This window comes from Oncorhynchus nerka, linkage group LG13 (genome assembly GCF_034236695.1).
Source record: "Oncorhynchus nerka isolate Pitt River linkage group LG13, Oner_Uvic_2.0, whole genome shotgun sequence".
Classification (NCBI taxonomy): Eukaryota; Metazoa; Chordata; class Actinopteri; order Salmoniformes; family Salmonidae; genus Oncorhynchus; species Oncorhynchus nerka.
Genome location: NC_088408.1, coordinates 6,305,064 through 6,319,623, shown reverse-complemented (window position 1 = coordinate 6,319,623; position 14,560 = coordinate 6,305,064). Strand labels below are relative to the sequence as shown.

At 45.5% G+C, this 14,560-nt stretch overlaps 1 protein-coding gene across 1 annotated transcript in view; it reads right to left on the bottom strand.

Annotated features, from left to right (window-relative positions):
- Positions 1-4,545: 4,545 nt before the first annotated feature.
- LOC115123002 (neuronal acetylcholine receptor subunit alpha-2-like) overlaps positions 4,546-14,560 on the bottom strand; it is an 85,229-nt gene continuing 75,214 nt past the window's right edge. Inside the window, exons 7-9 of the mRNA XM_065026147.1 lie at positions 6,359-6,727; positions 5,635-6,083; positions 4,546-5,459 (exon numbers count right to left, since the gene is read on the bottom strand). Coding sequence (XP_064882219.1) covers positions 5,334-5,459; positions 5,635-6,083; positions 6,359-6,727 — 944 coding nt within the window. The 3' untranslated portion in view covers positions 4,546-5,333. The remainder of the gene's footprint in view (positions 5,460-5,634; positions 6,084-6,358; positions 6,728-14,560) is intronic.

Genomic DNA, 14,560 nt, shown 5'->3' with positions numbered 1-14,560 from the left:
TATGACATCCAGTGGAACAGCCACTTTACAATAGTGCATCTAAATCTTTTAAGGGGGGGGGTGAGAAGGATTACTTTATCCTATCCTAGGTATTCCTTAAAGAGGTGGGGTTTCAGGTGTCTCCGGAAGGTGGTGATTGACTCCGCTGTCCTGGCGTCGTGAGGGAGTTTGTTCCACCATTGGGGGGCCAGAGCAGCGAACAGTTTTGACTGGGCTGAGCGGGAACTGTACTTCCTCAGTGGTAGGGAGGCGAGCAGGCCAGAGGTGGATGAACGCAGTGCCCTTGTTTGGGTGTAGGGCCTGATCAGAGCCTGGAGGTACTGAGGTGCCGTTCCCCTCACAGCTCCGTAGGCAAGCACCATGGTCTTGTAGCGGATGCGAGCTTCAACTGGAAGCCAGTGGAGGGAGCGGAGGAGCGGGGTGACGTGAGAGAACTTGGGAAGGTTGAACACCAGACGGGCTGCGGCGTTCTGGATGAGTTGTAGGGGTTTAATGGCACAGGCAGGGAGCCCAGCCAACAGCGAGTTGCAGTAATCCAGACGGGAGATGACAAGTGCCTGGATTAGGACCTGCGCCGCTTCCTGTGTGAGGCAGGGTCGTACTCTGCGGATGTTGTAGAGCATGAACCTACAGGAACGGGCCACCGCCTTGATGTTAGTTGAGAACGACAGGGTGTTGTCCAGGATCACGCCAAGGTTCTTAGCGCTCTGGGAGGAGGACACAATGGAGTTGTCAACCGTGATGGCGAGATCATGGAACGGGCAGTCCTTCCCGGGAGGAAGAGCAGCTCCGTCTTGCCGAGGTTCAGCTTGAGGTGGTGATCCGTCATCCACACTGATATGTCTGCCAGACATGCAGAGATGCGATTCGCCACCTGGTCATCAGAAGGGGGAAAGGAGAAGATTAATTGTGTGTCGTCTGCATAGCAATGATAGGAGAGACCATGTGAGGTTATGACAGAGCCAAGTGACTTGGTGTATAGCGAGAATAGGAGAGGGCCTAGAACAGAGCCCTGGGGGACGCCAGTGGTGAGAGCGCGTGGTGAGGAGACAGATTCTCGCCACGCCACCTGGTAGGAGCGACCTGTCAGGTAGGACGCAATCCAAGCGTGGGCCGCGCCGGAGATGCCCAACTCGGAGAGGGTGGCGAGGATCGAAGGCAGCCGATAGGTCTACAAGGATGAGAGCAGAGGAGAGAGAGTTAGCTTTAGCAGTGCGGAGCGCCTCCGTGATACAGAGAAGAGCAGTCTCAGTTGAATGACTAGTCTTGAAACCTGACTGATTTGGATCAAGAAGGTCATTCTGAGAGAGATAGCGGGAGAGCTGGCCAAGGACGGCACGTTCAAGAGTTTTGGAGAGAAAAGAAAGAAGGGATACTGGTCTGTAGTTGACATCGGAGGGATCGAGTGTAGGTTTTTTCAGAAGGGGTGCAACTCTCGCTCTCTTGAAGACGGAAGGGACGTAGCCAGCGGTCAGGGATGAGTTGATGAGCGAGGTGAGGTAAGGGAGAAGGTCTCCGGAAATGGTCTGGAGAAGAGAGGAGGGGATAGGGTCAAGCGGGCAGGTTGTTGGGCGGCCGGCCGTCACAAGACGCGAGATTTCATCTGGAGAGAGAGGGGAGAAAGAGGTCAGAGCACAGGGTACGGCAGTGTGAGCAGAACCAGCGGTGTCGTTTGACTTAGCAAACGAGGATCGGATGTCGTCGACCTTCTTTTCAAAATGGTTGACGAAGTCATCTGCAGAGGGGGAGGGGAGGAGGATTCAGGAGGGAGGAGAAGGTGGCAAAGAGCTTCCTAGGGTTAGAGGCAGATGCTTGGAATTTAGAGTGGTAGAAAGTGGCTTTAGCAGCAGAGACAGAAGAGGAAAATGTAGAGAGGAGGGAGTGAAAGGATGCCAGGTCCGCAGGGAGGCGAGTTTTCCTCCATTTCCGCTCGGCTGCCCGGAGCCCTGTTCTGTGAGCTCGCAATGAGTCGTCGAGCCACGGAGCGGGAGGGGAGGACCGAGCCGGCCTGGAGGATAGGGGACATAGAGAGTCAAAGGATGCAGAAAGGGAGGAGAGGAGGGTTGAGGAGGCAGAATCAGGAGATAGGTTGGAGAAGGTTTGAGCAGAGGGAAGAGATGATAGGATGGAAGAGGAGAGAGTAGCGGGGAGAGAGAGCGAAGGTTGGGACGGCGCGATACCATCCGAGTAGGGGCAGTGTGGGAAGTGTTGGATGAGAGCGAGAGGGAAAAGGATACAAGGTAGTGGTCGGAGACTTGGAGGGGAGTTGCAATGAGGTTAGTGGAAGAACAGCATCTAGTAAAGATGAGGTCGAGCGTATTGCCTGCCTTGTGAGTAGGGGGAAGGTGAGAGGGTGAGGTCAAAAGAGGAGAGGAGTGGAAAGAAGGAGGCAGAGAGGAATGAGTCAAAGGTAGACGTGGGGAGGTTAAAGTCGCCCAGAACTGTGAGAGGTGAGCCGTCCTCAGGAAAGGAGCTTATCAAGGCATCAAGCTCATTGATGAACTCTCAGAGGGAACCTGGAGGGCGATAAATGATAAGGATGTTAAGCTTGAAAGGGCTGGTAACTGTGACAGCATGGAATTCAAAGGAGGCGATAGACAGATGGGTAAGGGGAGAAAGAGAGAATGACCACTTGGGAGAGATGAGGATCCCGGTGCCACCACCCCGCTGACCAGAAGCTCTCGGGGTGTGCGAGAACACGTGGGCGGACGAAGAGAGAGCAGTAGGAGTAGCAGTGTTATCTGTGGTGATCCATGTTTCCGTCAGTGCCAAGAAGTCGAGGGACTGGAGGGAGGCATAGGCTGAGATGAACTCTGCCTTGTTGGCCGCAGATCGGCAGTTCCAGAGGCTACCGGAGACCTGGAACTCCACGTGGGTCGTGCGCGCTGGGACCACCAGATTAGGGTGGCCGCGGCCACGCGGTGTGGAGCGTTTGTATGGTCTGTGCAGAGAGGAGAGAACAGGGATAGACAGACACATAGTTGACAGGCTACAGAAGAGGCTACGCTAATGCAAAGGAGATTGGAATGACAAGTGGACTACACGTCTCAAATGTTCAGAAAGTTAAGCTTACTTTCTTATTGACTAAAATGATTAAATGATACAGTACTGCTGAAGTAGGCTAGCTGGCAGTGGCTGCGTTGTTGACACTACACTAATCAAGTCGTTCCGTTGAGTGTGATAGTTTCTACAGTGCTGCTATTCGGGGGCTAGCTGGCTAGCTAGCAGTGTTGATTACGTTATGTTGCGTTAAAAGAACGACAATAGCTGGCTAGCTAACCTAGAAAATCGCTCTAGACTACACAATTATCTTAGATACAAAGACAGCTATGTAGCTAGCTATGTAGCTAGCTACGATCAAACAAATCAAACCGTTGTACTGTAATGAAATGAAATGAAAATGTGATACTACCTGTGGAGCGAAGCGGAATGCGACCGGGTTGTTGAGTGAGGAAGTTCTATTCGGTAGACGTTGGCTAGCTGTTGGCTATCTAGCAGTGTCTCCTACGTTAAGGACAACAAATAGCTGGCTAGCTAACCTCGGTAAATTAAGATAATCACTCTAAAACTACACACTCTAAACTACACAATTATCTTGGATACGAAGACAGCAAAGACAACTATGTAGCTAGCTAACACTACACTAATCAAGTCGTTCAGTTGAGTGTAATAGTTTTTACAGTGCTGCTATTCGGTGGACGGTGGACGCTAGCTAGCTGGCTAGCTGCTGGGCAGATAGCAGTGTAGACTACGTTAGGACGACGAAATACGATAATTACGCAATTATCTTTGATACAAGGACGGCTATGTAGCTAGCTAAGAAGAAATTGCTAAGATTAGACAAATCAAACCGTTGTGCTATAGTGAAATGTAATGAAATGTATACTACCTGCGGACCGAAGTGCGAATGCGACCGCTCGCTCCAACCCGGAAGTAGATAGCATCATCTATGAATTACTGTTTAACATCAATTAGCATCAATTAGCCACGAAATCCCTACTGCGACTGTTTCCTTGAAGCTGTGCCGTTGTCATTTTGCCTACATTTCCCAACACGTGGGCCAGCCCCCTAACAGTTATAGCCAATGAGCTAGTCCCTCGCATTTTATTGACAGGTAGCAAGAGGCCTGCCCAGTGTTTTATATATATATATATATATATATATATATATATATATATATATATATATATATATATATATATATATGAGAGAGAGACAGAGAATTTACTTCCAGGTTATCTTCCTGTGGTTCTTCCCAGTAATGCTGGCCAGATCAATAGTAATTGTTTGTAGTTGTTTTAGTGTGACCAATTTATTTTATTTTTTTAAGCATATTTTTTATTTTATGGAATGTGTGAATTTGTTTCTAGACGTTTGACTTGATAGATATACTACTACTTCTCATTACCTTTAAAAAAAATTTTTTTTATCACAATTTTTATAACCGGTTTTATTGTAGATTAATTTCAACTGTGATATAGTGTTGTACTTTGGAAAGGAAAGCATATGCTTTCTGTGCAATTATACAGGATGTAGGTACGTTTATTAAAGCCATGTTTATTCATATTCATTCCCAAAAACAGCCGTTTGTATTTATACAGTCTTTACTACACAGCAACACATTGTTAAAGAATATGCTTTATAATGTCATGGCAGCAGCAGAGTGAGTGAGTGAGTGAGTGAGAGAGAAGTAGTACAAACTGATTCAGTTCATACTAAGAAGTTAGTCTTCTTTCTGCCCCTTACTTCCTTGAAAACAGCCAAGTAATCTTATTGGATAGAATTTACCCACAAGTCATTGCTTCTCCAATATGAAGCAGGGCATTTAGGGGATTCTATTAATGCCCCAGGCCTGCCCCGGGTTGAACCGGGTTAGCGTTGATGGAACCATGTGGAACATGGCTGCCTCCCGGACTCAAAACAAAACACAAGTTCCGTGGGTTCAGCACGTGTTCTAGGAGTCTGTTTTCACATGCAAAAGGGATTTATTTTAATAACAAAAAGGCTTTATATCTGCCTTCCCAATGAAAACTAGTTTTAAAATTCAAACATATATATTTTATGTAAAAGATATGTTTCCTGGACGATGCACCGTGCTGCCTTGTTGACAACATGACCGAGCGGCGCAGGTTACTGTGGGACGGCGCTCCTCTCTCACCACTTTTGCCCCGTTCACGCCACGCCAGGTGGACTTAATGCATCTCCCTTATCGGTAGTCATCCTATTAACTTAGTGACAGTCCTTCATCTGTCTCCTACCACCAGGCCTGTCACTGTAGTGCCAGTCCCATGCTACTCCGCTCTGTGGGCGGGTATCACAGACACCCCAAGGTCCTAGATCATGCCGGCCAACCAGGGAGGAAGGAAGAGACCGATGGTACCCAGCAGACACACGATGATAAACATCCACAGGAAGATACGGTCGATCACCATGGCAACGTACTTCCAGTCTTCCTTCACCTGAATGGAGAGACATGAATGAATGGTTTCCTTTTTTATTTAAAAAATTTAAAAAAAAAAAAACTTTTTATTCAACTAAAGAAGGTGAAACAACCTAACCTAACATACGGAAATAGCAGCTATCTGCAATATGACTGTTACTCGTGCTGACTGTTTAGTTGTCATAACCACTCACACTAAAGTCAGCGTCCTCTGCCCTCAGGTGGTCTGCAATGTAGTGCAGCCCCTCCAGAGCCCGTATAACGCTGGGAGACAGAGGGAACTCTATCCCTCTAGACTCTGACACCAAGTTATCTATCTTATCCGGTCGCTGGGTGGCGTTATCCCGTCTATTCACCCCTCTCCCTCCTCCTCCTCCCCTGTCCAGGCGGTTCTGGGGCTGCCCTGCCCCTGGGGGTGGGTGGTTCTGCTGGGGTGGAGGAGTGGAGCCCGGGGGTCTGGGTGACGGAGGGCGGAAGGAGAAGTACGAGGTCAAAGCCCCCAGCTCCAGGTCCTCATAACAGGGCGACCGCCTCTGGGGATCCTCCGTGGTCCAACCTCCTCCTCCCCCACCTCCTCCTCCCCCACCTCCTCCGTCCCGAAGCCAGCTGGCTGAGGTGCTGAGGCAGGGAGGACGGACTAGGCCTGAATGAAGGAATTCATTAATTAATTGATGATTGGATTTGATACATTTAAACTACATATAAAGTTGCCTCGGTCATGGGACAACAAAACATATATAGAGGGCCAGTTTCCCGGACACATGTTTGTGGCTAGTTTAGGTCTAAGAAGCACTTTCAGTAGAAAATCACCATTAAAGAATGGTTAATAGTTCTGGAACCAGGCTATTCCTGTTGTCCTGGAAACCGGCCCTAAAAATCAGTCTACCAACGTGTTGTTCATGGTCCTGTTATTACCACCTGGTAGTCTTGTGGTGGTGGTCCGACCCTGGTGCCGTGCCACCGCTGCCCCCTGCTGGAGCAACAACAACCTGCGTCTCCGTCCGTCCGGCGCGGGCCGCCTCATGAACAGCCACCTGGGGATCAGGTCCAGGAAGACAGAGTGGACCCAGCGAGGCATCTTATGGGTCCCCGGTGAGCGGTGGTGGACGTTGAGGACAAAGACGGTGATGACGATGGAGAGAGTGACGAAGATCATGGTGAAGAGGAGATACTCTCCAATCAGAGGGATGACCAGGGAGGTGGAAGGGATGATCTCCGTGATGAGGAGCAGGAAGACGGTGAGGGAGAGGAGGACGGAGATACACAGAGTGATCTTCTCCCCACAGTCTGGAACAAGAAGGAGGAAGAGGGGGAGGAGGAGGAGGATAAGGAAGGAGAGGAGAAGAACGAGGAGGAAGAGGAGGAGGAGGTTCAAGAGGAGGGGGGAGAGAAGGAAGATGAGGACGGAGAGGAGGGGGAAGAGGAAGAGGAGGGGGAAGATGGGGAGGAGGAAGAGGAGGAAGGAGAGGGGAAAGAGGAAGAAGAGGACGTGGGGAAGACGAGGAGGAGGGAGAGGAGGAACAGGAGGGGGAGGAGGAAGGAGAGGGGAAAGAGGAAGAAGAGGATGTGGGGGAAGACGAGGAGGAGGAACAGGAGGGAGAGGAGGAGGGGGATGGGAAAAATACTTTTTGGTCCATCTTGCAGAGAACGGAAATGTATTTTTACACACAACCCAACCCCCCAAAACACACACACACACACACACGCACACCCCAAGAGGTTGGAAGCAACGAGTAAGCTACAATGCAATATCCCTGGAACAGTTGGTAGGTGCCTTACTCAAGGGCACAATAGCAGGAGAGGGTATTTAGGATGACACCTCACTCTACACCAGATCGGAGCTGGGGACGTTAGCCGGTAAGCAATGGGGATATTAGCTGGTAAGCAATGGGGATGTTAGCTGGTAAGCAATGGGGATATTAGCTGGTAAGCAATGGGGATATTAGCTGGTAAGCAATGGGGATGTTAGCTGGTAAGCAATGGGGATATTAGCTGGTAAGCAATGGGGATGTTAGCCGGTAAGCAATGGGGATATTAGCTGGTAAGCAATGGGGATATTAGCTGGTAAGCAATGGGGACGTTAGCTGGTAAGCAATGGGGACGTTAGCTGGTAAGCAATGGGGACGTTAGCTGGTAAGCAATGGGGACGTTAGCTGGTAAGCAATGGGGACGTTAGCTGGTAAGCAATGGGGACGTTAGCTGGTAAGCAATGGGGACGTTAGCTGGTAAGCAATGGGGATGTTAGCTGGTAAGCAATGGGGATGTTAGCTGGTAAGCAATGGGGATGTTAGCTGGTAAGCAATGGGGATGTTAGCTGGTAAGCAATGGGGATATTAGCCGGTAAGCAATGGGGATATTAGCTGGTAAGCAATGGGGATATTAGCCGGTAAGCAATGGGGACGTTAGCTGGTAAGCAATGGGGATATTAGCTGGTAAGCAATGGGGATATTAGCTGGTAAGCAATGGGGATATTAGCCGGTAAGCAATGGGGATATTAGCTAAAATGTCAGAAATTCTATTTACACACCAGTGTTCTACCAAAACTAAACTGTTTCCAGAACCAAATTGAGTAGCTGGACAGTAGCTGGTTCTGGGTATTGAGGAATAGGTCACTATCGGCATACAGAAACAACACGCACACACATTCACACACATTCACACACACATTCACACAAATTCACACACACACACATTCACACACATATGTCACTAACACTGGTCCTACAGACCACTTCTGTTTTTCTGGGGCGATGGCAGAGAGGGAAATGGTTGTAAGTTGTCTTTCAGTTTCACCACAGAATCTCAACAAAAGGAATAGTAATTTCCCACTTGTTTTGTTTTTTTTGTAACTAAACAACATACAGCTTTGTTACCATGGCAAAGATAGTCTATACTAGGGCTGTTGTGGTAACTGTATTACCGCCACACTGACGGTCACGAGGCATGAAGGCAGTCAAATTCCATGTGACCATTTAGTCATGGTAATTAGGCTTCTCCAAGGTATGATGCTGCTGATGGTCATTAGTAACCTACCAAACTTGCCAACTGGCTGGTACTCAGCACTCTATTGTCCCTCTAATCACTGCCTGGTACTCAGCACTCTATTGTCCCTCTAATCACTGCATGGTACTCAGCACTCTATTGTCCCTCTAATCACTGCCTGGTACTCAGCACTCTATTGTCCCTCTAATCACTGCCTGGTACTCAGCACTCTATTGTCCCTCTAGTCACTGCCTGGTACACAGCACTCTATTGTCCCTCTAATCACTCTGGCATTAATACAAATGTAATGGAAAATCTAATCAAACATTCCATGCGAGCCCATGAGCTCATGTTGCGCAACATTTCTCTAGGCTAAGCAATTGCAGGAGAAAATGGAGTGATGGCCTCTACTAAAAAGAGGAGGATTCCATCAGCTTTCTATAGGCTAGGCCTACTATATTTATATTTACAACAGGAGTATAACCTACCTGGCAGGCATTAAAATGAACCAAGGGAAAAGTGTCCTCCATTCACTATTTAAGTGTATAGATGACATGTATTATTTCCCACTGACCCTGCTTCCAGACAGGTGCATGATAATGGTCCATTCTAAATCAAAACTAATTTCACACGTACACTACCAGTCAAAAGTTTTAGAACACCTGCTCATTCAAAGGTTTTCTTAATTTGTACTTTTTTTCTACATTGTAGAATAATAGTGAAGACATCCAAACTATGAAATAACACATATGTAGTAACTAAAAAAAGTGTTAAACAAATCAAAATATATTTTATATTTTTTAGATTCTTCAAAGTAGCCACCCTTTGCCTTGATGACTGCTTTGCACACTCCAGGGAGTCTGGCCACAATACGGACGCAGTGTTCTGAGAAAATCTTGATCAAACAGTGATCGGATCATGTTGATCCGATGACGACAACTACATGTTAATGCAAGGTGTAACCATGGGCTTTCTGACTGTGACTCTCCAGAGGGAGGACAACAACAGGAAGTGGAGGTGTCAGGAGACTGAGAGGAGAGAAGTGAAGACCTTCCTTGACTTCACCACAACATTCTCAGGTAGACATTATCATAGATATTTCCCATTTCATCAACAAGTAATCAATCTGCCACGCAAGCACACTGTAGAAATAGAAACTGTTTCCAAATGGGAAGTGACTATGAATGTTGAATTTGTACTTTTTAGAGAGTTCCTGTAGTTTTGAGTCCATCAGTTTCCCTCGGAACAACCCTGGTGGTTGGAGTTGTATTTTATTTTACACAACAACAACAAAAATAAATGCAGTATCCGACATATAATGGGATTACTGTTCATTTCAGAGAGGTTAGCGCACTCTAGTGGTGGTAGTCATGCTAGTCCCACAATAACATTGTACTCATCATAGATAGTCAATTATTGAGAATCAGCATTTAACTGTGAGAGTACATAAGTCTTTTCACGGTTTGTCCCTTTATCCACTAAAATGATACTTTTTGACTAATTGTTAGTTGTCTGTGTTCCAGACGAGGTTGGTGAGGGGAGGTCGGCGCGTAATAACGTCTGAAATGGTATCAACATGGACGTGTTTGATGTGAGGGGAGGTCGGCTCGTAATAACGTCTGAAATGGTATCAACATGGATACCACGTGTTTGATGTGAGGGGAGGTCGGCTCGTAATAATGTCTGAAATGGTATCAACATGGACGTGTTTGATGTGAGGGGAGGTCGGCTCGTAATAACGTCTGAAATGGTATCAACATGGATACCACGTGTTTGATGTGAGGGGAGGTCGGCTCGTAATAACATCTGAAATGGTATCAACATGGATACCACGTGTTTGATGTGAGGGGAGGTCGGCTCGTAATAATGTCTGAAATGGTATCAACATGGACGTGTTTGATGTGAGGGGAGGTCGGCTCGTAATAACGTCTGAAATGGTATCAACATGGATACCACGTGTTTGATGTGAGGGGAGGTCGGCTCGTAATAATGTCTGAAATGGTATCAACATGGACGTGTTTGATGTGAGGGGAGGTCGGCTCGTAATAACATCTGAAATGGTATCAACATGGATACCACGTGTTTGATGTGAGGGGAGGTCGGCTCGTAATAACGTCTGAAATGGTATCAACATGGATACCACGTGTTTGATGTGAGGGGAGGTCGGCTCGTAATAACATTTGAAATGGTATCAACATGGATACCACGTGTTTGATGTGAGGGGAGGTCGGCTCGTAATAACGTCTGAAATGGTATCAACATGGACGTGTTTGATGTGAGGGGAGGTCGGCTCGTAATAACATCTGAAATGGTATCAACATGGATACCACGTGTTTGATGTGAGGGGAGGTCGGCTCGTAATAACGTCTGAAATGGTATCAACATGGACGTGTTTGATGTGAGGGGAGGTCGGCTCGTAATAACGTCTGAAATGGAATGGTATCAACATGGACGTGTTTGATGTGAGGGGAGGTCTGCTCGTAATAACGTCTGAAATGGAATGGTATCAACATGGACGTGTTTGATGCCATTCCATTGATTCCATTCCGGACATTACTATAAGCCCATCCTCCCATTTATAAGTGCCACCAGCCACCGATGGTATTCACCCATCTTCTAATGTGACCAACGTCCCTCTGTGATGCAAAATACCATTCTGTCATGGTCCCTTATGTGTGCTGTAGTTTTGTTCTCTTATTGATCGAGTAAAAGAGGATATAAATGTTTTTACCATTGATGTTTATCTACGGTCGCTAGTGAACACACCCCTTTGCACAGTTTATTATTATTATTTTTTTTTTTTACATTTCTCTGCTTTAAAATTAGCAGGGTAGCCTAGTGGTTAGAGCGTTGGACTAGTAACCGAAAGGTTGCAAGTTCAAACCCCCGAGCTGACAAGGTACAAATCTGTTGTTCTGCCCCTGAACAGGCAGTTAACCCACTGTTCCTAGGCCGTCATTGAAAATGAGAATTTGTTCTTAACTGACTTGCCTAGTTAAATAAAGGTAAAATAAAAAAAAAGTGATTAAGTTCGATTTTCTTTTTCCCTTACAGATCAACACAACCTAGTCTACATTTTCAAAGTGAAAAGAAAAATTCTAAATGATGGGTTCTATTCAATCAGATCCGCTTTAGCCGACATGATAGTGGTTCCCTGCATTATACCTAAAGCGGACATTGCCATTGGCTGCACGGAGTCTCATTAACATAATCCCATTCAGCCTTGTTTACAGATTAGAACAGTGGAATTTGAGATGTAATCTACACCTCAATTAGGATGATTGAAAGCCTTGTTATTTTGTTGAATGATATTTTTAAATTTGAGTGTAAAAAATTCTATGTAGCCTACACGTTCTTGTTCTGAACTTCTAACGTGAGTCGGGCGGATGTGGCTTCATGATCACAATAAGCAGCAGCTCACTGATTTGACAGGTCCTACACGGTTCCACCTCCAACACCGCCAAAACATCTGCTATATGCTGGGGGATCTGCTATCGTCGGTTAGCGCTTGAATCTGATTGAATCTAGGCCCTAGATTTGTGGGTGTGTTTTTCACAGTGTGTCTTAGGAATTAACATTTGTGGGTGTGTTTTTCACAGTGTCTTAGGAATTAACATTTGTGGGTGTGTTTTTCACAGTGTGTCTTAGGAATTAACATTTGTGGGTGTGTTTTTCACACTGTGTTTTAGGAATTAACATTTGTGGGTGTGTTTTTCACAGTGTGTCTTAGGAATTAACATTTGTGGGTGTGTTTTTCACACTGTGTCTTAGGAATTAACATTTGTGGGTGTGTTTTTCACACTGTGTCTTAGGAATTAACATCTGTGGGTGTGTTTTTCACACTGTGTCTTAGGAATTAACATTTGTGGGTGTGTTTTTCACACTGTGTCTTAGGAATTAACATTTGTGGGTGTGTTTTTCACAGTGTGTCTTAGGAATTAACATTTGTGGGTGTGTTTTTCACACTGTGTCTTAGGAATTAACATTTGTGGGTGTGTTTTTCACACTGTGTCTTAGGAATTAACATTTGTGGGTGTGTTTTTCACACTGTGTCTTAGGAATTAACATTTGTGGGTGTGTTTTTCACACTGTGTCTTAGGAATTAACATTTGTGGGTGTGTTTTTCACAGTGTGTCTTAGGAATTAACATTTGTGTAATTGTCCCGCAGAAAATTACAACTTTATGCCAGGGTTAGATTTTCTTTTAGATTCATTTTATTATCTAGATCCTAATGAATTGACCAGTCCCTGCTGGTGACAAGCATGCCCATAACATGATGCTGCCACCACAATATATATTTTTTTAAATACAGAAAGGATCGACAACATTGCATTCACTCCACATTACTGTATGACAAAGTGAAAAGAATGAAAACTGTGTTTAAAAATCTGTTTGCAACAAGGCTGTTAAGTACAAGTACAACACGGCAAATCCAATACAACACAGAGTGAAACCCTCTGCATTTCAAAGTATTTTGGAAGCATCATGTTATGGGTATGTTTGTCAACGGACTGGTGAGTTTGTCAGGATCCAAATAAACATAAAAGGAGCAAAGCCCCCAATTATTTATTATTTTTTTAATGAAAATCTGCCTGTCTTCTGAAAACCCAAACTTTTGATAGAGTTGTATTTTTCAACAAGACAATTATACAAATTAATACCAAGAGGTGTTAACTATTCCTGAGTGGTCAATCTTCATTCCTGGCTAAAATGTGCTTGAAAAAAATCAGAGACAATGGTTTAATATTCCTGTCCATCAATGATTCCCAACCACGTTTACTGAGATAGAGCAGTTTTGACAAAAACAATGGATATGTTGCCCTAAGTGTTGTGCAAAGTTGGCATGAATCTTCATCTTAAATGATTCACGGCTGTAAGGAGCTTCCACCAATTATTAACTCTGAGGTGTGGAGATATATGGAAATATATATGGAGGCTTAAATATCCTGACCTAGTGAGAAATACATGGCGGAGGCTCAACCAAGCAAGTCGTCTTGACAACTTATGTCATCCTCTGCTCCTGCTACGCCCTCTGGTGGTCATCCGGTGTCTCCTTGACCTACAGTTCTTTCCCTGTTCTCTCTCTCTCTCTTTCTCTCTGTGATTGATGATCTGATCACATCAAATAAGAAAACACTTCTGTATTCAAATAACCCCTGAAAATGTCACATCTGCTCCTGCCACACCCCCTAGTGGATATCCAGTGTCTCATTGACCTGCAGCCATTCCCCCAGTTCCCTCTCCCTCTCTCTCTGTGTTTGTGATTTTGTGGTTGGAGACAGATGTGCTGGAGTCAGAGCAGGTTCCCACCAGCTGCAACCTGTTCCATAATCAAGACCTCTACATATACCCATTTCTGCCACTTCCACTCTGCCAGATCGTAATCTCTGCCCAGTCAGTTATCATTCTAGCCTTTTGTCTATTCTCAAGATCCTTTTGCTCGGCTTTGCTCGTTTTCCTGCCTTACACCATTTTTGTCCTCTCCTTGCAGTTACCGCTCTGTCTCTGGCTCCTGTCTCCTGTTCCACACCTCACCACCAACCACCTTCCTCTGGATATCACCACCATCACCTTGGATTCCCCTCAGGACCTGTTCCCCTGTTCTACTCAGCCAACTCAAATCAAATCAAATTTATTTGTCACATACACATGGTTAGCAGATGTTAAGGCGAGTGTAGCGAAATGCTTGTGCTTCTAGTTCCGACAATGCAGTAATAACCAACAAGTAATCTAACCTAACAATTCCAAAACTACTACCTTATACACACAAGTGTAAAGGGATAAAGAACATGTACATGAAGATATATGAATGAGTGATGGTACAGAACGGCATAGGCAAGATGCAGTAGATGATATCGAGTACAGTATATACATATGAGATGAGTAATGTAGGGTATGTAAACAAAGTGGCATAGTTTAAAGTGGCTAGTGATACATTGTATTACATAAAGATGCAGTAGATGATATAGGGTACAGTATATACAGCAGGACACTGACCCTAAGCATACTGTTATAGCAACACTTGAGTGGGAAACATTTAAATGTCTTGGGATGACCTAGTCAAAGCCCACACCTCAATCCAATTGAGAATTTGTGGTGTGACTTAAAGATTGCAGTACACCAGCGGAATACATTCA